This window comes from Emydura macquarii, unplaced genomic scaffold, assembly GCF_026122565.2.
Source record: "Emydura macquarii macquarii isolate MOO-44397 ecotype Brisbane River unplaced genomic scaffold, CSIRO-AGI_Emac_v2 contig_2897, whole genome shotgun sequence".
In the NCBI taxonomy this organism is placed as follows: Eukaryota; Metazoa; Chordata; order Testudines; family Chelidae; genus Emydura; species Emydura macquarii.
Window position 1 is genome coordinate 36,540,562 of NW_027133034.1, and position 22,335 is coordinate 36,562,896.

At 42.5% G+C, this 22,335-nt stretch overlaps 2 protein-coding genes across 6 annotated transcripts; one reads left to right on the plus strand and one right to left on the minus strand.

Annotated features, from left to right (window-relative positions):
- Window positions 1-278: 278 nt before the first annotated feature.
- SPATA9 (spermatogenesis associated 9) lies at window positions 279-13,970 on the plus strand. The gene is made up of 5 exons (XM_067568837.1): window positions 279-339; window positions 476-564; window positions 7,489-7,716; window positions 8,605-8,700; window positions 13,737-13,970. The coding sequence occupies exons 1-5, from the start codon at window positions 279-281 to the stop codon at window positions 13,968-13,970; spliced, it is 708 nt and encodes a 235-aa protein (XP_067424938.1).
- On the minus strand, window positions 13,695-21,213 carry RFESD (Rieske Fe-S domain containing). 5 transcript variants are annotated; one of them, XM_067568834.1, is made up of 5 exons: window positions 21,077-21,168; window positions 18,503-18,666; window positions 17,746-17,926; window positions 17,612-17,646; window positions 13,695-16,791 (listed from the first exon to the last, which is right to left on the minus strand). In XM_067568834.1, the coding sequence occupies exons 3-5, from the start codon at window positions 17,921-17,923 to the stop codon at window positions 16,522-16,524; spliced, it is 483 nt and encodes a 160-aa protein (XP_067424935.1). In that variant the 5' UTR covers window positions 17,924-17,926; window positions 18,503-18,666; window positions 21,077-21,168; the 3' UTR covers window positions 13,695-16,521. The 5 variants fall into 5 exon arrangements, with proteins under 5 accessions (XP_067424935.1, XP_067424936.1, XP_067424937.1 ...); XM_067568835.1 differs by lacking the exon at window positions 18,503-18,666 and having other exon boundaries at window positions 21,077-21,213; XM_067568836.1 differs by lacking the exons at window positions 18,503-18,666; window positions 21,077-21,168 and adding an exon at window positions 20,095-20,485.
- Window positions 21,214-22,335: the final 1,122 nt, after the last annotated feature.

Consider the following 22,335-nt stretch of genomic DNA (forward strand, 5'->3'; position numbering starts at 1 on the left):
ACAAAACTTAGAAGAAATGTGAACATTTACATGGCAACTTGTGAAAAAGTACAGGTGATTTTTTTTCCCTAGGGGATCATGCCTTGATCACACGCACACAGAGCATCAGAAGCTAAGTGGGTATCTCAGAGATCCACTATGCTGTCATAAAGGACCCCTGCCTGGATATGGTGGGTGGAGGCCATGCTGTGCTCATTTGTGATCTGAGAGTCCAGCTGGGTTAGTCTTGTGAGGTAACTGGAGCTGAAGACTGAGGGGAACTCACCCTAGGACACAAGATGCCCATCAAAGCAATCAGGTGGATATGTGGGCAAGTGATAAAGAGATTTTCTGGACAAGGTACATAATCCTGTTTCTGATCCATTTAAACCTCCAAACCTTCCTTGTCCTACCCATTTGTACATGTTATTATCACTGTGTTTCATTAATTAGGAGGTCTTGAATTGAATCTTCAATTGCTTCTCTTTTACCTCAGCTCACATAATCCAGAGAGCAGTTGTGGAAATTATAGAAGAGATTAAGGATGAATTTCCAACCATAGTTGGATTGCAACAGTCAAACCAGGTAAGGTAGTGAACTACTCTATTTCATTGCCATTACATTTCTGATAAAGGATTTTCCCCTTCTTGTTTAAAAATATTGTCAATGTGTTTTATCTACCACTATTTAATAAAACGTTATGCCGAGGTTGATATTTAATCATTGGAGCAGGAACTAGCAGGCGCCCTTATCTCTGGTCTGTAGAGTCATATCTCACTCTCTCTCTGGCCCAATTACTATTTAAACATTTCATACAAAGTAGTATAGCTTCAACAGGAGAGTGGTCTACCCCAGAATATCCTATAGCCTAACATTCACCTGGGAGGTGGGACAGTTGGGTTCAAATCTCTGATCAAATCATGCAGAGTGGGGATTAGAATCTGGGTCTCCCAAATCCCAGGTGAGTGCTCTAACTTCATTCCTCATCTATGAAATGGGGATACAATTTCACTATTTCACAGGGAGGTTGTGAAGGTTAAGGTCTGTGAGGTGCTCAGACTCTATTTTGATAGATAGACTTTCATCTTCTACACTTCAAATTCCACTGTCACTGGCAAATCAGAAAGTGAAGCAGGATATCAATTCCAATCCCTCTCATGTAGAAATAAAATTGGGAGAGGAGGGCCAGTAAGAAGTCATTGCCTGAAACATCCCCAACATCTGCTTCCTCTGTTCCTACTCTCAGGCTGCAGAGAATCTCTGGCAGAAATGCTATGACCAGGCTGACTTCTAACACTACAAATTCATTCTCTTCTCTTTCAGTTCTGCCATCTTTCTAGCTAAACAACTCTATTTAGCCAATTAATTTAATCTCATGTCCGCAATCCCAGCCATCTCTGTCTGACCATTCCTCAAACCTGGTCCTCCTCCGGTCCTCACTTCTCTCCACACAGGTTCTTGTCAATTTCTTCCAAGAGAAAAGTGACAAAATACATTATGACCTTCTCCCTCCTTTTCAACAACTCTCTCTTCCTTCTCCCTGTCACAGACACAGATATTTCTCATCTACTTTCCTCCTCTAAGCCTTCCCCTTGCCCCAGTGACCTCATCCCATGCCATCTGATCTCCCTCATGCCCACTCTCATTCCTTTCCTTACTCTTCTCTCATGCTCCTCGGGCTCAGCTGACTGGGATGAGGGTGGTCTAAGCTAGTGGTACCAGGTACCAGGTACCAGAGCAGGCACCAGGAACTAAGGACTAGGGTCAGAGCCAGAGTCAGTAGTGGGAAGCCAGGGCCAAGGATCAAACCAAGCTCAGGAACTGAAGCAAGCAGGGTAGCAGGCAAGGAGAGTTTGAAGGCAGGGACGGGACAGAGACAAGGCTGGGTGTAAGGTAGAAACAAGGTACACAGAAGCAATCACAGTGGCGGGTATGAACATTGAGCAGCCAGCAAGCTGCTGCTGCTGATCCAAGAGCCAGCCTGCTGGCCCCTCCAGCCAATCAGGCAGCCCGCTGCACACCAACTGTATTGATGAGGCTGCCTGGAGACTAGCTGTGCTGCAGGTCTTGATTTCTGACACGCTTTCTCCTCACAATATAAGCATGCTTTAGTCTCTCCCGTCTTAAAAAAACTCCACTCTTAATCCAGCTTGCTTCTCCATTTAATGTCCCATCCTCCCTTCTCCCTTTCACCTCTAAGATGTTTACAATCGCTGTGTAGAGTCCTCTCCTCCAATTCCATCCTACTCCCTCTCCAATCAGCTTCCATCCCTTGCACTTAACTGAAAATTGGTCATGCTCTTGAAATCTTGTCCTTCCTTGGCTTCTGTGACTGTCCTTTCCTGATTCTCCTTCTACCTCTATAATTTTTCTTCAGTGTGTCCTTCAGAAGATCCTCCTCATTCCCCCTCCAATTTTCTGTGGGGGCTCCATAGGGCTCTGCCCTTGATCCCTTGCTTTTCTCCCTCCACACTTATCTCTGAAATCTCATCCATAAATACAAATTCAGCTATTATCTCTATGCTGATGACTCACAGATCTACTTCTCTATTCCAGGCCTGTCCCATTCTGTCCAAACTAAACTCATGGCCTGTCTCTCTGATATCTCCTCATAGATTCTAGCCAATTAGCTCAAGTTCAGCATGGCTAAAACAGACCTCTTAATCTTTTTCTACCATATGTCATCTTAAACTCAGACCTCTCTTTAGATCTTCACATCCAGGCTATATCTAAATCTTGCTGTTTCTTTCTGCATAACATCTCCTAAGATATCACCTTTTCTGTCTGTGACATTCCCCCCCTGCAGTCCAGACTGGTGTGTAGCTGTGTCACCCCAGTTCTTCACTCTTGGGCCCCGACTTACCCTGCTTTGCTGTGTGAGCCACCCACTCCAGGGTCGGCCCTTGTCCAGCCTCCTGGGTGTAATCAGTCTCTCATCTAGTGAAGGAGCGCTCCAGCCAGCTGCTCATGGGATAGACCCCCAGCAAACACCCCCAATCCCAGAAGCAACCCCGGGAACTGCCATCTTGCAGGTTCAGTGCTGCACACTGCAAACTCATTTACACTTGTCTGTCAATTTATCAAAGAAATTGATATGCCCCAGCTCTGTCACTATAAGTGAGGTCTCTGCACACACTCAATCCACATGCACTGTTTTAGATAAAACACACAAATAAGTGTATTGACTAGAGCAAGGTTTTAAGTGAATCTAAATCAGATTATTAATAAATCAAGGAGTTAATCACAATTAACTAAAAGATAACTCGCATCTTGACCTAAGATTAATATGTCAATCTGTATTCAGCTTACCACATAGGCTAGTTGTGATGCCTCCTGCAATCAGGCCACTCCCTCCCTGTGGGTAGATTCTCAGTCTTTAGTGTTGCTTAGAAGATGGATTCCAGGGGAGACTCAAGAGACAAAGATGCCTCAGCTTTTAACAAGTTTCCCCAACGGTCCCCGGGGTCAGGTGATCGGCTCTGTTTGGCAATGGGCATGATTTCTTCCACTTGGCCAAAGTGCTCACAGGAGGTGCTTAGGCCAGTCCATTGTTCCTATATACATGCCACTGCGGGGCGTGGAAACACAGCTTTGTGTTCATCTGCATATATTCAAACCATGTGAGACACACGTTTGGGGATATGACACAGCAGTTTCATATCTGTACATATGTATGACGTTGCAGGAAACATGCTACCATAACAATAATGTTCAGTATGCCGTGAGCATTCCAAAAAACATCTTTCATGGCATACTTTGCATCAGACAATGCACAGTTACACCGTAAGGGTGAACATGAATGATATACAAATCACACCATAAGGGTCTACATGGGGTACAGCATGTCACACCGTCCATTTATACAGCTACAACTCTTGTCCAAGGTTTCATCTCATATCTTGATTACTGCAACATCCTTCTCACTAGTCTCGACAAATTAAATCTTTTCCTGCTCCTATCCATTCAGAATGCTGATGCAAAGATCAATTTCCTTGTCCATTGCTTTGACCACATCATCTCTCTCTGTGAATCCTTTCACTAGCTTCCTCTTCTCTATTGCATCAAACATACGCTACTTATTTTCACTTTCAAGGCTCTTTACAGCCTTTCCCCACTCACCCTACCTATCATCCATTCACTATCAAAATGTCAGCTCCCACTTCTGATCAGCCCATGAGGCCAGTCTCCATCACCCACTTGTTAAATTTTTAAATAAGCACATTCGTGCTTTCTCCTATGCTGCTCCTCACACTTGGGAGACACTCCCCGTAAACATTCACAAAGGTACCTCATTACCCTCCTTAAAACTTTCCTTTTCCATTATGCCTATAAAAAACTTGACCATGATTAGGCTGTTGGCATAGAGAGATCACCCACAATCATGCTGACCAATATCATCTCATTGTTTCCATTCACTTTCCCATTTAACTCTGTCCCTATCCATCTGTTGTCTCTTGTCTTATACTTGGATTGTAAGCTCTTTGGAACAGATATTTTTGTTCTGTATTTGTCAGCGCCTAGCACTGGTTCTGGTCCATGACTGGGGCTCCTAGGTGCTACAATAATACTAATATAAAATAATAATTAATAACACAGCAATGTCTATTGAAAGTATGTTGTTATTTGTATTGCAGCAGTACTCAAAGGCCTCAATCAGGATTGGGACCCTGCTGTGCTAAGTGGTTAGCTTAAATAGAATAGGCAACAAATGCCTTTTTCCATTGCCATTTAGGACTTGATCCTGCTCCTGCTAATGTTTTGTTATTTTCTTTAGTGACTTATTACTAGTGATTTATTACGGTTTAATTTATCAGTCTGTTCCAAAATATTCTCTATTGACACCTCAATCTGTGACAGTTCCTCAGATTTGTAACCTAAAAAGAACAGCTTGGGTATCGGACTCTCCCCTATATCCTCCACAGTGAAGACTGATGCAAAGAATTCATTTAGCTTCTGTGCAACCACCCTGTCTTCCTTAAGTGCTCCTTTCGCATTTCAGCCATTTATTGGCCCGGCTGACTGTTTGACAGGCTTCCTGATTCTGAAGTACTTTTAAAATAATTGCTGTTAGTTTATGTGACTTTAGTTAGTTAGTCTTCAAATTTTTTTCTTGCCCTGCTTTATTATACTTTTACATTTGACAGAGTTTATGCTTCTTTTTATTTTCTTCAGTAGGATTTTACTTCCAATTTTTAAAGGATGTCTCTTTGCCTCTAACAGCCTCTTTTACTCTGCTGTTTAGCCATGATAGCATTTTTTGGTCTTCTTACAGTTTTTATTTAAAATTATTATTATTTGGGGCATATATTTAGTTTGAACCTCTACTATGGTGTTTTTAAATAGTCTCCATGCAGTTTGCAGGCATTTCACCCTTGTGACTGTTCCTTTTAATTTTCATTTAACCAGTCTCCTCATTTTTGTATAGCTCTCCTTTTTAAGTTAAATGCCACTGTGGTGAGTTTTTTTGTTTGTTTTTTTGCATTTTTCCCCCTACAATGATGTTAAATTACATTATGATTGCTATTACTGAGTGGTTTAGCTATATTCACCTCTTGGACTGAATCCTGTGTTCCATTTCAATGAGCATTCCCTCCTAAATGTTTCAAGAACCTTATGGGGTTTTAATTTTTTTTATTTTTATCATATATTATAATAGTAATAGCCAGTGGTACAAAACTTCTAAGTCAGATCCTCACCTGCTGTAAATTGTCATAGCTCCATTTACTTCAATGGAGCTATGGCAATTTACATCATCTGAGAGTCTACCCCATTTTTTTTCAAGCATTGCATAGGGTTCAGTTACAGGTCTCCCACTATTTTTAATGGAGTTGCACTTCTGAGCAATATTAGATGAAATATACAGAGTGCACAGAAACACATCTTTGTATCTTACATGTGTAAGGGACTTTCTCCCATTCAGTACAGTCACTGAAATTCATCACCCTCACTGAACAAAATCCAAGTGGTTGGAATTGTAGAGGGACTACTACTATGGACTGCTCATACTTAGATCTTTCTCATACAGGCACCCTGTAGCTAAGTTATTATTCCACTGTATAGACAGGAAAATTTACTGCTGCTACATCATATCTACCTACATTGGATCATTGGATCCCTCTAATTACAAATCATGTGGTCCATAATATAGCTGACCCAGAGCTCTCCTGCACAATGTGAAGGAGGGTGTCCAGAGAACCCTCCATAATCTCTCTTACCACAGTACAACCACCATGGGGCTTAAGTGGTGCAAAGCCTTGTGCTTCCCCCCTACATCTGTGGTGAATTTCATACAAACCAATTGATTAGATTTTCTTTAACATTTGTTTGAATCCCATTGGGCTGTAGGATGTAAGGTCAAATTTCTAAGTGATAATTACTAGAAAAGCAAGGATGAAAGATTTTGTAAGGCTTCATGTTTAATGTTACTTGTAGCATGGCAATGCCCAAAGGCTCCAAGGGCCTCCTTGATCTTTAAATCAATATTTGAGGACTTCAGTAACTCAGCCAGAGGTTATGGGTGTATTATAGAAGTGGGTGGGTGAACTTCTGTGGCCTGCAATGCACAAGAAGCCTGACTAAAAAAATCATGATGATCCCTTCTGGTCTTAAAGACTGTGAGTCTATGAAAAGTCTATGCTGCATAAATATAGATGGCTCTTCCCTGAAGCACATACATTACTTAAATTTGGAGATGCAGGTGTTCTAGCTGAGAGAGTCTGACTATCAGCTAAGAACATGAAGGGCCTAATAGAGGGATGTATTAAATTAAACTGAGATTACACTTGATATAAGCCAAAAGAGTTTAATGGTTTATTGTTGGTGATTTCAATTACAACATTGCCACCTGGTAATACAGTAATGGACATATTAGAAATGTTTAAGATAGAGGCATGTTCTACTTCAATATTTATATTAAGTTTTAGGTTTGCTTTTGTTGCTGAGTCTGATGGAAAATCTAGTGACTCTGCAAGATGATAGAGCCTCCAGGGAGGTGTTGAGCACCCTCAATATCCATATAAATAAATTACTTCTCAAATTCAGATGGTGGCTGCACTTTCCTGCTTGCTGAGCCACTATAGGGCTGGGAATACTGTAAAGGCCATACCCCTGTTACAAGAGAGGAGTAGTCTTGTACCCACTGGCCAAACAGCTGCAAAAGCTTTGTTTTCTTCTGGATGCTAACTGTGCTAAATAAATGTATGTTGTTTTCCAAGACATTAAGTGTAAAATATTATGGTACTTTATATATGAACATAGGGCAGGATTGTCTCTTCCTATGTATTTACATAACATCTTGGATGCTGCCATAATTCAAGTCATTACACTTGTTCACTATTATATGTAGAGTTAAATGAAGAATAATTGAGCTTTTAATAAAATAGCTTGTATCTTTGCATAGCCTTAGTATCAAAGGATTATCTTTGGACTAGCCTCTCTCTCTTCTAAGTCATGATATTCTAAGAAATTCATTTAGAATCATGTGTTATTTCTCAAACACTTCCCTTTCAGCAAATTGATCCCATTTTACAAGCATCCAGATCAGTTGTGGCAAGCGCATTTTCTTCATCTCAAGGAGTAAGAGTTATTAATGGGCTAAACAGAATATCAACATCTTCAAAATCTGTTGCCAAAGTCTTGCACCCACAACTTGTACAAAATTTTGCAGAGTTAAATACGATGTCTCATCGTCTTCTGAAAAATGTAAACACGCCAAAGCAACCTCTCTATAAAAATCAGGTATGGGCACATTAGTTCAAATACTAATTATTTAGGGCCTATTCTTTACCTTTACCTGCAATGTATATCAGGTTTTCAAACTACTTTCAATTAAAAGTTCTGTTTCACAGCTCATTCAAGTTACTGTGTGTGAAACTGGAATCTTTATCATCTCTATCTAATTTTTCCCCTATAAATATTTTCACCTCTATTATATAGTAATTCATACAGGTCCAAATCTTGAAACCATTGCTTAGAACCATAAACAGAGGGTTCACTCCACTTGCAGATATTGGGTGTAATCAGAGCATAGGTTTGTATAGAGTCCTTATTCAGGCAAAATGCCTACTGTTTTGGCCCAGAGAGAATTTTAATTGAACGAGGACTAAGCACAGGTTCAAGATTTGGGCCTGTATGAATTACTATGTAATAGAGGTGAAAGTATTCATAAGGGGAAAATGAAAGACTGTATACAAACAAATGCTATGATGGCACCCAATATCTGCAAGTGGAGGGGACCCTTTGTTCATGGTTCTCCTCTTCTCACATGGAAAGAGGGCTCAGCCAGCCCTACAGCAGCTTTAGCTCTCTTCCTCCACCCCCACTTTCTCCTATACCCCACAGAAGGCCTGCTGAGTCAGAAGAGTAGGCAGGCTGGAGGAGGGGCTATGGTGGATGCCACCCCTGATGCTTGTGATTCCTATATGTTCCTGTGACCCACAGAGATGACAAAATGAGTTATTGTTCTTAATCATGTACAAAAAAGGCTTAGTTCAAAGAGGCAGGATGTGTAAATATAGGCATTTCAGAAGTGGATATAGATATATGGAACGGCCCTTAAAATATGGTCCTATTGAGCAGCATTAATATTTTAGCAGCAAAAAACTGTTTAAAAATTTTTTTTTTCAGGGTAGACCATTTTCACTGTTTGATGTGATCTCCTATCCAGCAAAGACTGCTCTCACCAGTATAATGTGCGCATCCTATGCGGCACTAATTTATGTGGTAAGTTAATAGGCTTCTTAGTTCTATACCTGATTCTGCCAACCTTATCCACAGTGAATAGTGCCTTACTCTACATATTGAAACTATTAGGAGGACTGTGTGTAGCACAAGATACTACTCAGTGGAGTAAAGGGGACAGAATCAGGCACTCTTTGATTAATTCAGTTCCTTAATTTTCATGCTGTAGTGACATAACCATCAGAACAAGCTTTAAATGTTGTCAACAATGCACATTTTCAATTTTCACTCTGCTCTTTTCATACAGGTAGCTGCATGGCAGCCTGAATGAAATGGTTATTTATTTTAACCAAGTTGCATTTGTGTGTGTCATGTACACATTAAGGCAGCCTTGCAAACTCTGTCATGAAAATTTACAAACAAAGGCATAAAATCTACTCCCCTGTCCTTTGCTACATTGATTGGTAATAGAAAATCTAATTATATTTACTCACTTGTCCAAAAAAAAAAAAAAAACAAAAAGAAAAAACACCAACTACTTACCCAAGATAAGTGGGAAGCTATTATTTTTCAATGCATTAAATTGTCTCGTGAATTTATGGCTAATGATTCACTGATTCTTTACTCAGGATTATTTGCCCCATCTACCCCTCCAACCTGTTTCATAGACTTTAAGGCCAACGGGGACCATCATGATCATCTAGTCTGATCTCCTGCACATCACAGGCCACAGAACCTCACCCACCCACTCCGGTCATAGTCCCATAACCTCTGGCTGAGTAACTAAGCTTCTCAAATTTTGATTTAAGGACAAAGTTACAGAAAATCCACCATTTTTCTCTAGTTCAAATGAATAAATGACCCATGTGCCATGCTGCAGAGGAAGGTGAAAAATTCCCATGGTCTCTGTCACACTTCTAAACCCAAACATGGCAATCAGTTGGACTAGGGCGAGACCCACCAGCCAGACACCTGGGAAAGAATTCTCTGCAATAACTCATAGTCCTTCCCATCTAGTGTCCTATCTGCGGTCATTGGAGATATTTGATAATACTAGTCGTGGATGGGCACATGCCATTGTAGGACATTTCATCATACCATCCCCTCCATACATTTATCAAGCTCGGTCTTGAAGCAAGTTAGGTTTTTTGCCCCTGCTACTCCCCTTGAAAGGCTGTTCCAGAACTTCACTCCTCTGATGGTTAGAGACCTTGGTCTAATTTCAAGCCTAAACTTGGCAATGGCCTTGTTCTTGTGCCCATGCTGGCTCTTAAATAACTTCTCTCACGCTGGTATTTATCCTATGATGTATTTATAGAGAGCAATCATCTCTCCCCTCAGCCTCCATTTTGATAGGCTAAACAAGCTAAGCTCCTTAAGTCTCCTCTCATAAGGTTAGTTCTTCATTCCACTGACCATCCTAGTAACCCTTTTCTGCACCTGTTCCAGTTTGAATTCATTCTTAAACATGGGAGACTAAAAGTGCACAAAGTATTCCACAAGGTCTCACCAATACCTTGTATAATAGTACTAATACTTCCCTATCTCTAGGGAAGCTGCATCCTAGGATTGCATTAGCCTTTTTCACAGCCACATCATATTGGCAGCTCAGTTGTCCTGTGATCGACTAATCTACCCAGGTCTTTCTCTGACTCTCTTGCTTCCAACTGGTAAGTCCCCAATTTATAGCAAAAGTTCTTCTTGTTAGTCCCTAAGTGCATGTCCTGTTTCTTCCCTACCCAACTCCTTCTCCCAATCCTATTCTTTCCCTAGCCAGTCCCAATCTCTACTCCAGACTTCTCATCCCATTCTTCTTGCCCACCCAGTGCTTGTTAGAACTTCCAGGCTCTCCCTCCAAGTCTCTCCCCAACTCCCAGACTCCTGGCTCCATCAATCCAAGCTCCCCACTACAACCCTGACTCCTGTCTCCTCACTCAGCCAGTCTCAGTTCCTTGCCTCCTCCTCTGATCTGTCTATCCCCTCACCCGCCAGTTGTCTTCCCCCACTTGCACCTAGATCCATTGTGCCTTTCCAGGATCCTCATCCAATCTTAGTTCCCCATGTTCAATGAGGATGGAATCTTGGTGACTTTAGCTGCTAAACTCTTAAGTCGTCTCTGTTAATCATAGCTGAACTGAGATTTTTCAAAGGCTTATAACTTGGCCATATTTGGATAGATTTTCACAGGAACATCCCTCACACAAAGCCATCCCCTGCCAAATTTCAAGTCCATGCTCCAAAGTATGAGGACTAGAACTTCTCAAAGAAAAGGTCACCGGAATTTTATTAAATGGCCAAACAACATTTTCCCCTACTTTCATTCTCAGAAATGGCTGAGCTGTTTTGGATTAAGTTTAGAAATAAAAAACCCAGACACCTGGCATGAAAAACACCAAACCTAACAGTGAAAGTTTGGCAAAGATATAAGCAACTGAAAACAGGGTCTTATAAAGGGGAAGTTTTAGACTATTGGCCCTGCCTGCCTACAATGATTGTGTCAACTAATTTTTTTCCCCCTATATGCCTTTTATCTCTGTCTTTAGATTGTAAACCCTTCAGGGCATGGACTGCCTCTTTCCTGCTAATACCCACTTCCAGCAATGGGATTTAAGGACATTCAGCCCATTGCAAGAGACATTCGGCATGTTACAGCCTAGTTCCCTAACTGGCTCATTACAGGCTCCATCCTATCCTGCAAGGTGCTGAGTGCCCTCAGTCTCATTTAATTCTGTGGTAGTGTGGGAATGGGCAGGACTGGGTGTGCATATCCAAATGTCTTGTTAGATGTTCTATTCCAGGACCTGTTCTTACTCATTTTTTTATTGCTAACTTATAATCAGTTGCTTAGGATATGTTTAGAAACCTGAAAAACAAAGAGCAGGTATCAGACACGTGAAGTATTTCTTTTTCTTCTAGTAGAAGTTGCATAACAACTTATCTTTTAGTATTTTTCCAGCTCATGTGGCTAGTCTCATTAGTATTTTCCACTGTCATGTACTGTACAGTTGTCAGTAATATTGCCATAAACCCAGGAAATAAAATTAGAAGTCTTTGTGACAACTATACAAAGTTGGAATATTTTCAAGTTACGTGCATATCTCCATCTTCCAAAGCCCAGATATAGGACAAAAACAACAGAATGTCTGAACACACAAATTAGTCACACAGGAACTTGACACTGCTGTGGATTCCTTTCTTTTCTGTAATAAACCCCCCAAAACCTCATTCCATAACCTCACTATGGAGTTTATCTCTGATGCAAATTTCAACAATAGAAAAGAGGGAACACCCAATGTGTGGAAATAACTACTTTTGGGATTCAAGTGTCGTCCCTCAGTCAGGTACAGTTGAGAGATGGTGAGATGTAAAATCACTCATCAGAAATGTTTGATTTCTTACCATTTGTATAAGTTTATGGGGCCAAACTTGTTGCCATTTAAGTCAATGGTGAAACTCTTATTGATTTCAATGGGAGCAAGAGCAGGCCTTAAATAGCGTAACTAGTTGTAAGTATTTACAGTAATACATTCTATAGGGGAAAACTATAATAGTAATAACCGTTTAAATGTTTGATAGACACAATGGCATTTATCGTACTAGCAAATTCACTTAGCTACAACAGTATAAAGTGCTCGGCTACTGTAGTGATGAATAACAGCTTGATCCTACGAAGTACTACACATGCTAGTCCTGACTCAGCAAACACTTACGGTGCCGTAGCTGCCGGTGCCAAGGCATGGGCCGGTGAGCGGCGCCTGGATTCCAGGGACCGGGAACCCTCAGAGGCTGAGCTGTGATGCCTCTGTCCGGAGCCTCGGGACCGCCCTAGCCGGCGCGGTGCCGAGGGGCTCAACGACCCTTGGTCAGAGCTAGGAGGGGAGCTGTCGCTGTCCCTCCTTGACCGTCTGGGGGGAGACCTCTCATCCCGTCTCTGCCACCCACCGGGGTAACCCAGCGCGGGTTTACCCCGAGACGCTATTCCCGGAACCCTCGGCCAAGGGGGGGACGGAGGCGTGGGCATGCCCATGAGGGCACGAGAAGCCGCAAACACCTCCGGCGTCGACGGTCCCTGCAGGGGCACTACCCCACCCCCCGGGGTCGGGGGAGGCTCCCTGCGAGGAGATGCCAGTGCCGATATGTCCGTGGCACGGGGCTGGGGCACCTCCTGAATCGCCCCCAGCTGTTCCGGTCACTGGGGGGAGTCCATAGATACAGCCTTGGTCCGCTTCTTTTTAGTCGGTGCCGGCTTCGCCGGTGCCGATGGAGCGCTCTGCACTGACGAGACACTCGGTGCCGCCGGCGACCTGGAGGGCTCGGAGTCGGGGCGAAGCGCTGACTCCATTAGCATAGCCTTCAAGCGGGCATCGCTCTCTTTTTGTGTCCGGGGCTTGAAGGCTTTGCATATTTTGCAGCGCTCCTTGTGATGCAGTTCTCCGAGGCAGCGAAGGCACCTGTCATGCGGGTCACTGACAGGGAAGGCCTTCATGCACACCACGCAGGCTTTGAATCCTGTGGATCCCGGCATGGCTATGCAAGCCCCGAAGGGCCAAATTCCTTATCTAAGTTCTATAACACTACTAACTACTTAACACTATTTAACAACTATTACACAACTACTTAATTATCTATTTAAATGCAAAACAAGGGTTGCTACTTGCTTATACTAGCAAGGGGCACTAGCGTTCCAGCTACCGTCACGGGCGGAAAGAAGGAACTGGGGACCCGCAGGGTCGGCGGCGCCATATATACCGCGACATGAGCGCGGCACTCCAGGGGGCGCCGGAGCCGACCCTGTGGGGGTTGCTAGGGCAAAAAAGCTTCCGGAGACTCGTGCACGGGGAGCGCACTCACCTATGTTGGAATGCATATGAGCAATCACTCGAAGAGAGAAGTATTGGGTTGGATTGTGGCAAGAGGGCTCAGCACCTTGCAGAATTGAGCCCTTTATTACTAAGATACTGGTATGTATTCAAAGTAAAGTGTACTTCTTGTCATTCATTTCAAATGTTGTACAGATAATAACATACAACTCAAAGTTCTGGTTTTCTTAAACTAAAATATATCTTTATTGTATGTAGGCAGTCTCTATTAACACAGTACTAGGGAAAATAAAAAACATTGTTCAAGAAGAAAAGGCCTCAAGAGAAAACACTAAGGATGATGAGGAAAAAGACGTATTCTCCAAATATGAAGATGCAGCAAGTTACACTGTACCTTCTCCAGAGAAGCAACTCTTCTCTGAATTTCCTGTTGAAGATTCAACTAAGAGCAGCATTCACATCCTACATTCTGCAATGGATCAAGATACTTAACTGTAATGGTAACTGAAGCTCAAACAGGCTTATGAACTTTTTGCTGGTGCACTGAGTGTTTAACCAAAGACACTTAATACATACAGACTTTACATTCTCTATTTGTTAATAAAAGAATCATTAGTACAAATAATTTAATATCTTCAGAGTTCCTTGTCTAGTGAAAGAAAAAAAAAATCTATCTAGATATTTGTCACTCAACACAGTTGTGGTTAAGGGCCTTACTATGAATGCTTTTTGATGCCACGTTTCTATAGAATGTAAATTTCTCATTGATACAAATGTGTACATTTAATCCATTATGCAAATAAAATTGGGATTTTTTTAAAGTCTGGAGTCTAGTGTGTTCCTTTTATACCAAATTCCACAATACTGGCAGATATCTAATTGCATTTTTCTAGCAGATGGACACTGACTAAAACAGATTAATATATACTTTGTTTCCTTTACTGTATTTCAACTTGCCAAGAGTATTACTCTTTGCTTTTTCCCTTATCCACACTTTCCTCATCTCCCATCTTGATTGACTGTACCAGGATGTTTTGACTTCACAAAATGTTACATAGTTTAAAAATAACCATATCCAATCATGTTAGAAATATGAACAGAGGTTTTGTTTGGACTCTACCCAAAGCATTAATAAAATACTCACCGCTGTGTCCCATTTCTGCAGAGTTCAGTAGAGGCCATACAATCTCTTATGCTTCATTTTTAAATCTCTTTACAAGTTCAAAAGCCAGATTTTAATGAAGTGAGGACCAAGGTCCAAAACACCACTTTAATATAGCATTTAAACACACCCCACTATTCCTTAGCCCATGCAAATACATGATGTAAATGTGTAGCTATACTTAGATATAAGCAGAGCTGTACCTACCACATACAATTATACCACTAAAACCAAAATGGCCCAGTGCTCTGACTAGATCAGCACCTGAATGAAGAATAGCTGATTGAACCAGAAGCCAAGCAAGACAAAGAATATGCTGGTGGACAGAGAAAAGCACTTGGAAAATTTTACAGGAACAGTGCAAATGCCTTCCTTTGATTGAAGATATACATTCTCAGTTAGTAAAGTCAATCTGTAGTCTATGAGTGTTCCTGGATTTCTCAATTATGCAAAGCTTTCGCATAACACAAAAGACGAGTGATGGTTTCTACCATCTCCAGTTGGCTATGAGATATGACAGACAATGACTTGCCCTTAGTTATTCACACCTTCGCAAACTCCTGTCTGGACTACAGTAATGCAATATAACTGGTCCTAAAGCCTTCAACGCCTAGGAAATTCCAATTAGTACCAAACTTTGCAGTACATCTCCTCAACAATACCGGCTACCATGAGCACATCAGACCTGTCCTCCACTCTCTACACAGGCTTCCCACAGAATATTGAGTCAAGTTCAAGGTCTTGGTCCTTTTCTTCAAGTTACTCAATGGCCTGGTCCCAAAGTATCTGAAAAATCATCTGAAGCTCTGGGATGAGCACTGTGCTTAACTCCGATCCTCAGACATAATAGGACTTTCTACTATATGAGCAAAGGCTCTTCTGTCCAACTTGGAAACTAGTCTTAGACTGTGGAATGATCTGCCCAGTGACTATCACAGACTTTGCCACTTTCTGCTCCAAGTACCAGGTACACTTCTTCGCGCTGCCTTGTCCAAGATACTTTCTAAGTAATTTTACATTAAAAAAAATCCAAACACAAAATCCTATACTGCATATCCAATTTCCCTCCAGGGGAAAGGATGGCAGAAAACAAGTCATGTGTGATAAATGTTTGTCATGTTGGTTAATTAACTACTGGAATGTGCTCCAATGCTACAAAGGAGATATGAGTATTTAGAACAAAACTGGTGTAATTGCACATACAAAAGTAACCATGCAAAAACACATTACAACACACAAGTGCTTTGTACCTTACTTTATGAAACTCTGGTCCTGTGTGTTGAGAAGATAACAGGTTTTCCCCTGTCCTGCAAATATCATATTTTTTAAAAACTCTCTCAATTACATTGTCACTATAGGTCTAAGATATTCAATGTATAAAAAAATTTCTATCCTTCAATGGATATTTACCATAACAATGTCAAGGTGTTTTTATAAACGATAAAAATACAATACAATACTACAAAATATTCCTCCTCCTAAAGGTTAAAAGATTTTAACTCTAACACTTCAAATATTACAAACCAGTCTACTGTACATACATTAAATTTGTATTTTCTTAAAGACAAAAATATAAAACTGCACTGGCACAATGCAAACTCATTACAGAGAGTCTTGAACTTTTGTTTATGATCTTACTCATTTCTACATTGCCTAATGCTTTAATAGGAATAAGATTAACATTGAAATTTCATTATGTTAACACCTAGAAAAAAATCTGTATAGCAGAGTAGTTTTTCCATCATCCTGTGATACCGATGATGCCCTGTACACACACACACACACGCACACACACACGCACGCACACACACACACACGCACACACACACGCACACACACACACAGCATTAGGGCCACTGATTTTGGAGTTCAGGATATGCATTATTTTTTCATTTCAGAACTTCCAGTCTTTTTGTACTTGTTAGCATAATAATCAGAGTCACAACTCATAGATAAGTCAGAAAGAGTCACATAAACACTTCCATTGTACACAGTAACCTTGTGAGTCCTTTGCTTTATTCCTTTGGATCGCCATTTTGGTGTTGCTGAAGGTTCTGTAGGGTTTATTGCTTGGTATAATCCTTCTCCTGTTGCCAAAGTAATTTTATATTTGTGCCAAGGGCAAATAATGCAGAGTTGTCCACTGATATCCTGGGGGAAAAATTAAGACAACTCATTGGAATCTAACCCTTTCCTATGAAATCTCTCTAGGCAAACACATAGCTTTGTGGCTTAATTGTAATGTCCTGCACTGCCATGGCAGGAGCACCAGGGTCTGTTTTTAAAAATAGCAATTGAAATACCAAATCAGATTACTAATCCATGTAGTGTAGCCTTTTTCAATAGAGGCCAACATCAGAAGATTCAGAGGAAAGCCCATAATGCCCCTAACTGGCAATATTCTACCATAATGGGATGCATGTGTATGGATGACAGGGGTTCTTTCTGACTCCAGTTAATGATCATCTTAGGCTCGAAAGGTAAATAGCCTTTTTAATTTTTGCTTTCAACACTGTGACTGGAGATGTTTTTACTTACTCACCTTTTGACAGACACCATGTGTCTCTATAATGTGCACAACACAAAGCATGCTGTCAGTGTTTTGTAAAGTAAATGTGTCTAATAATAATTTATGCCTCATATTATTAGGCACTTACTAAGCTATTTGTCTCAAATGTACCTGGTCTTGGCCTCCTTCCCCTCAAGCCAACAGGGAGTTGGGAGTATTTTAGAAATTGAAAAATTAAGGACTGTTAAAGAAAATGGTCCATTATAGAGAGAAAGGGCCAAATTTTGCTTTCAGCTACACCAGTGAAATTCAAATTAACCCCATGGATTTCAGTAGAACTATGCAGTGTTACTAAGAACATTATTTAGCCCAAAGTGAGGGAGTAGTATAAAAATTGGGATTAAAATGTAAAAAAAAAAATTAAATAATGTCATGTATATTATTTTTAGAATGTTTACATACCTCTATCTCTCCAAGATGTAAAGGACCTCCTGCATCTGGAACACAGTAGAATACAGAATTGGAGTCACAACTCATACTAGCTAAATTTAAAATTGTTACATAAACACTAAGATGATGAGTGCAAACAATCTTACGGTAGCAGCGACGGTCCATGGCATAAAATTTCCCTTCACAGTAGAAAACAACAACTTCTCTATCATGGACACTGGCTATTATTCTTTGGGATTGTTTGATGTCCTCTTCCTTACCAACACATACAGGAGCATCAGTCACCACTTTATCAGCTGTTTCGATTGAGCTGTGCAAATCCATGTCCTTTAATTAAAAATATTAAAAAGTCACTTTATAAATAATTAAAGTTTTTGGATTCTACAAAAGGACACTTTGGATAGAAAGTCATTCATAAAGATATTATCTACCCAAAATATCATAAGCAAAAGTTCTGGTGAAAATATATCTAAATTATATTAATAAAACACCTCTGCTTCATAACAACATATAGCCACTCAGAGAAAAGAACAAATATCATGGTATCTAGTCACTAAAGTTCATTACTAAACTTAGGGTTTGGGTATAGTTAAGGGCGAAATAAAACTCAGATTCTAAACTTTTAATTCATTTATGCCAATTTCCAAAAAAAATCTCCATATAAACAAAAGCAAATGTGCTAAAACTACTTTTTAGATATTGTCAGGGTTGGGGATATACACTGATTTAAAATAATAAAAGGGTTAAAGTTTACCTACAAAAGGAAAACAAAACTTTTAAAAAGTCTTTGTATGTACTAAGGAGAACGGGTACAAGAAGGGTAACCAAAATGGGACAGAATCAAGTTCTAAAGGGGATAAAAGCAAGGTAGCTACTCAGCAACACATCAAGTCACATCAGTACCTTGGATCCACACTAGTGCATAAAGATGAATGGATGAAGAAATGAAGTTGCAAAGTAATGAATGCAGCACTAGTTTCCTTCTAAAGCTCCATCACATCCCGGCCCACCAAATTCTCATACGTATCAGCTCTTTAAGAAAATGCTTCTTTACTAAAAAAGGCTTTCTGAAAGACAGTGGAACTGGTCTGAGCAGCACAAAAAGGCAGGCTCTGTGTGGGGCACAGCTTGGGTGAAGTGAACTTTGCCAGAACTGATAAGAGGAAGGCTGAGGCTGGGCTGATAACAGAAAACGAGAGACTTCTGAGAGTTCTGTTTCCTTCTTTACTCCTTATAAGTAATTATCTCAGCTGCCTTCTTCAGAATGTATCTTTGAGTCATATTCATTTAAAACAACATTTAGAAGTTATTTATGACATTCCTCTGGCCATTCACGCATGGCAACCAAATAATTCTAAATCAAATATTATGCCCCAGAAGACAAGTGTAAACACCACCATAGTACTTTCCAGGCTAATTACAAGCTGATTATGTATAAATCAAATAGCAGTACAGCTCCTTCAGACAGTCCAATCCATTTCAGTTTCAACTAATACTGTAAAATCTTAACTAGAAATAGAAGCAAGATAATTATTAGAGTCACAGGAATACATTATCATGAGAAGTATTCACTTCTGTTTCACAGCTTGTTTTGTAAATAAGCATAGTACAAAATATTCTGATCACAAGGCTGGGAATTGTAAACTCCTGATCTCTAATATTAGCCCTTCACTGATTTAATATATAACCTTAAGCAAATGCACAGGCCAAAATTTTCAGATTAGGCAGTCTCATACTCATTGAGGTACCTGAATATAAATGGCCTGATTCTGAATGATACTCAGCACCCAAAACTCTCAGCAAGATTGATGGAAGTTTTAGCTGCTCAACATCTCTGACAATTAGGCCACATTTATTTGGTTGCCTAACTGTAGGCACACACCCAAGTTTGAAAGTGTGGCTCAGACTTAAAAAGACTTCAGCCCAGCCTCTAAGTTTGCTAGCTAATTTTATTTTTGCACCCAATTTTAATAGTTGGCGCAAGTGATAACATTTAAATACCAGCCACCTCGTTTTGAGGCACAATCAGGCTGAGGTGTAAATACTAACATATGCACTTACAATTAACTGCAAGACTAAAACTGTCCCAGCAAATTGGCATGTCTTCCAGCCAAAGTCCTTGAGACTGACAATTTGAATCCAAGGATATGTCTTCACTGATGGCGGCAAATTCACCGCCATCAAATCAAGTCTTTGGGATCGATTGAACGGAAGTGGAGACCCATTCAATTGATCCAGAAGTCGACGGAATAAATCCAAATGCTGCATCAACAGGAGGGCATTTCCCATCAGTGTAGCAGGGACACTGCGCTATTTAGAATTTAGAAAGCCGACAGGAGATACGCAAGCTGTATAGGGTAGCTTGCATATCTCCCATCAACTGCCGCCAAATTTCACAGTGTGAACGAAGCCTGTTAAGAAGCACTGTGGCAGAAGACAGTTTGTAGCACTGAAGGAGAGGGCCAAGTGAGGACTCTTGCCAATGCCAAGGGTACCTGGAACTAGAACCTTTTTTTCAACCCACTGCTGGCCACTCTCTCAGCTGGAAGCAGATGGTGAGTATGGATAGAACTGGCTGGAAATGGATATCCTGGCTCTGATAGATGGGAAAAGGCAAACTCCTTGCCCATTGGGAGCGGCAGTCTCCCTAAGAGAGGGGGATTCCATGTCGCAGGACAGAAGCCCGATTAAAACTCCATTCCAGCCTTCCTCCGGTATCTTCTCCTCATCCTCACTGTGCCTGCCTGCAGCGCCTCCTAGTCCCAGAGAAAACAACTGCTCTCTCCTCAACACACTCAGCTACCAAAGGGGACCGCTGAAGTGCTAGGGAAGGAGAAGTCCACACCACATCCACTCCTCCACCATCCACCCCCATGGCGCGGTGTGTGGACGATTTTTTCTGCTGTCCCGCGTATACCCTACTTTCCATCCTGCTGCACCTCCTGCCTCACAGTTGGATTGGGCCCGGCCCTGCCAGGCCCAGGGGATTGTGGCCCCAGCCCCAGCAGAGAACAGGGAGCGCGCGGCCGCGCCTTCGCCCCAACAGCCGCCCGGCAAGACTGCTGCAACCGCCCAGCTCGGAGGCCGGCCCTGCCGCCGCTGCCCTCACACCCAGAAGGCGGCGGGCAGCGGGCTCCAGCGCTGGCCTGGCCGGAGTGCACTGCACGGGGTCAGGAAAAGGGGGCGGCGGGGGGGAGACAACGGGTCTCGCCCGCCGCGCTGCCGGTACATTTGGGGCTTCGCACGGAGCGGAAGGACCCGGGAGGGGGCGGGGAACCTCAGCCCGCTCCGACCATGCAGCAGAGCCCCCAGGGCTAGTAGCCGTTGTGACGGGAGGAGGGCAGGGAGTCACGCGCCCACCCGGGGGAGCCCCTCTGACGACAGCATCGCCTCAGCGCGCGGCCTAACACACACACAACTCGGTATCGCCCGCAGCAGCAGCGCAGCCCAGCCCAGCCCACTCCACGAGCACCACACCCGTCATCGCCGTTCGTCCGTCACCCTACGAGAACATGCCACCACTGCGCCGCCGCCACCGCAGCAGCAAGTCTCAGGGGCGGGGGTCCCCCACCCCTCTCGGGCGACTACAGCTCCCGGCAGGCACTGCGACCAGGCAGACTACAGCTCCCAGCAGGCACTGCGACCAGGCAGACTACAGCTCCCGGCAGGCACCGCGCTCCGTCAGAGTTTGGCGGGCGGCTTAACAGAGCTCGCGCCATGCATTCTCTGTCGGTAGAATCAGCTGCCGCGCCCCCATGGGGGGGGGACGGGGTGATCCGCAACAACTGTAGCGACTGACCCAGTCAACCCCCTGGGACGTGCTCCCGCGAATGGTGCCGCCTCCTAGCAACACGTGACAAGAGACCTGCCGGGCTGTTGGAGCCTTAAGCGCCATGTGACCAGTGCATGTTGTTGCCCGTCACTCCGTGGTGGGGGGGGATGATCTATCTCATGGGTTTTATTTCATGAGGGTGGGACCTTTGGTGACGCAGGAGTCCAGTCCTTGAGCTGCAGAGTTGTTGGCAGACCTGGCGGGGCTGGGCGGGCACTACTGCTGCATGATAGGTATCTGTCCTTTCTTTTCTGGCGTTCTTGCTACCAGGCAAGGCAATTTTCCTCAAAAAGGGTAGTTCCCTGTGCGTGAACCATGGGAATCCTAGCTGGGAGGCCAGTACTGCAGTGTGGGGCGGTGTGCGCTGAACATCACGGAGATGCATGCAGGGGGATGTGAGAGTTGCATATGGCCAGTGGGGCGGGAATGCAGTACGTGTGTCTCTTGCTGGACCTTATTGTTCCCAAAATGTTTGGGATGAGAGAAGAAATTCAGCGGAGAGACTCCCGCCATCTGAAAACCAGGGAGGGAAGAGCCATTTTCTATGGCTACTCAGCAGCTAGGAGACGTGAGCCCCACACAGACCTGTTCTCAGGATATGGGTTGTTTTTTTCCACTGCTGGGCTATCTTACAAGTACCATTTGAATTCACTGATACAAACAATACACAGTGTGCAACTCTGGGGTTCTGTAGACACATTCTGTAGACCGATAGGGCACTAAAGTCAAACCTGCATAATAAACCATGTGCATCACTACTCGCAGCATCATGGCCCTTGGAATAAGTTACTTTAAAGAAAGAGGGAAATTGAGGTTACTTCACTCTGCACTGAATTTTTAACAAAGCCACCTAGTGGTAGCAACCTAGAAATTCAGCTTTGGACTTAAACCTTTCATAGCTGAG

Excerpts from the sequence above, each read along its gene's own strand:
- SPATA9 (XM_067568837.1), top strand. The coding sequence starts at position 279 with ATGCCCATCAAAGCAATCAGGTGGATATGTGGGCAAGTGATAAAGAGA. Across the intron at positions 565-7,488 it reads GATTGCAACAGTCAAACCAG|CAAATTGATCCCATTTTACA; the intron begins GTAAGGTAGTGA and ends CTTCCCTTTCAG. Across the intron at positions 7,717-8,604 it reads AACCTCTCTATAAAAATCAG|GGTAGACCATTTTCACTGTT; the intron begins GTATGGGCACAT and ends TTTTTTTTTCAG.
- RFESD (XM_067568832.1), bottom strand. The coding sequence starts at position 19,888 with ATGGGAAATGCCCTCCTGTTGATGCAGCATTTGGATTTATTCCGTCGA. Across the intron at positions 17,927-19,660 it reads TTTTAGTCTTGCAGTTAATT|GACATGGATTTGCACAGCTC; the intron begins GTAAGTGCATAT and ends TTTTAATTAAAG. Across the intron at positions 17,647-17,745 it reads CATGGACCGTCGCTGCTACC|ATGCAGGAGGTCCTTTACAT; the intron begins GTAAGATTGTTT and ends ACTGTGTTCCAG.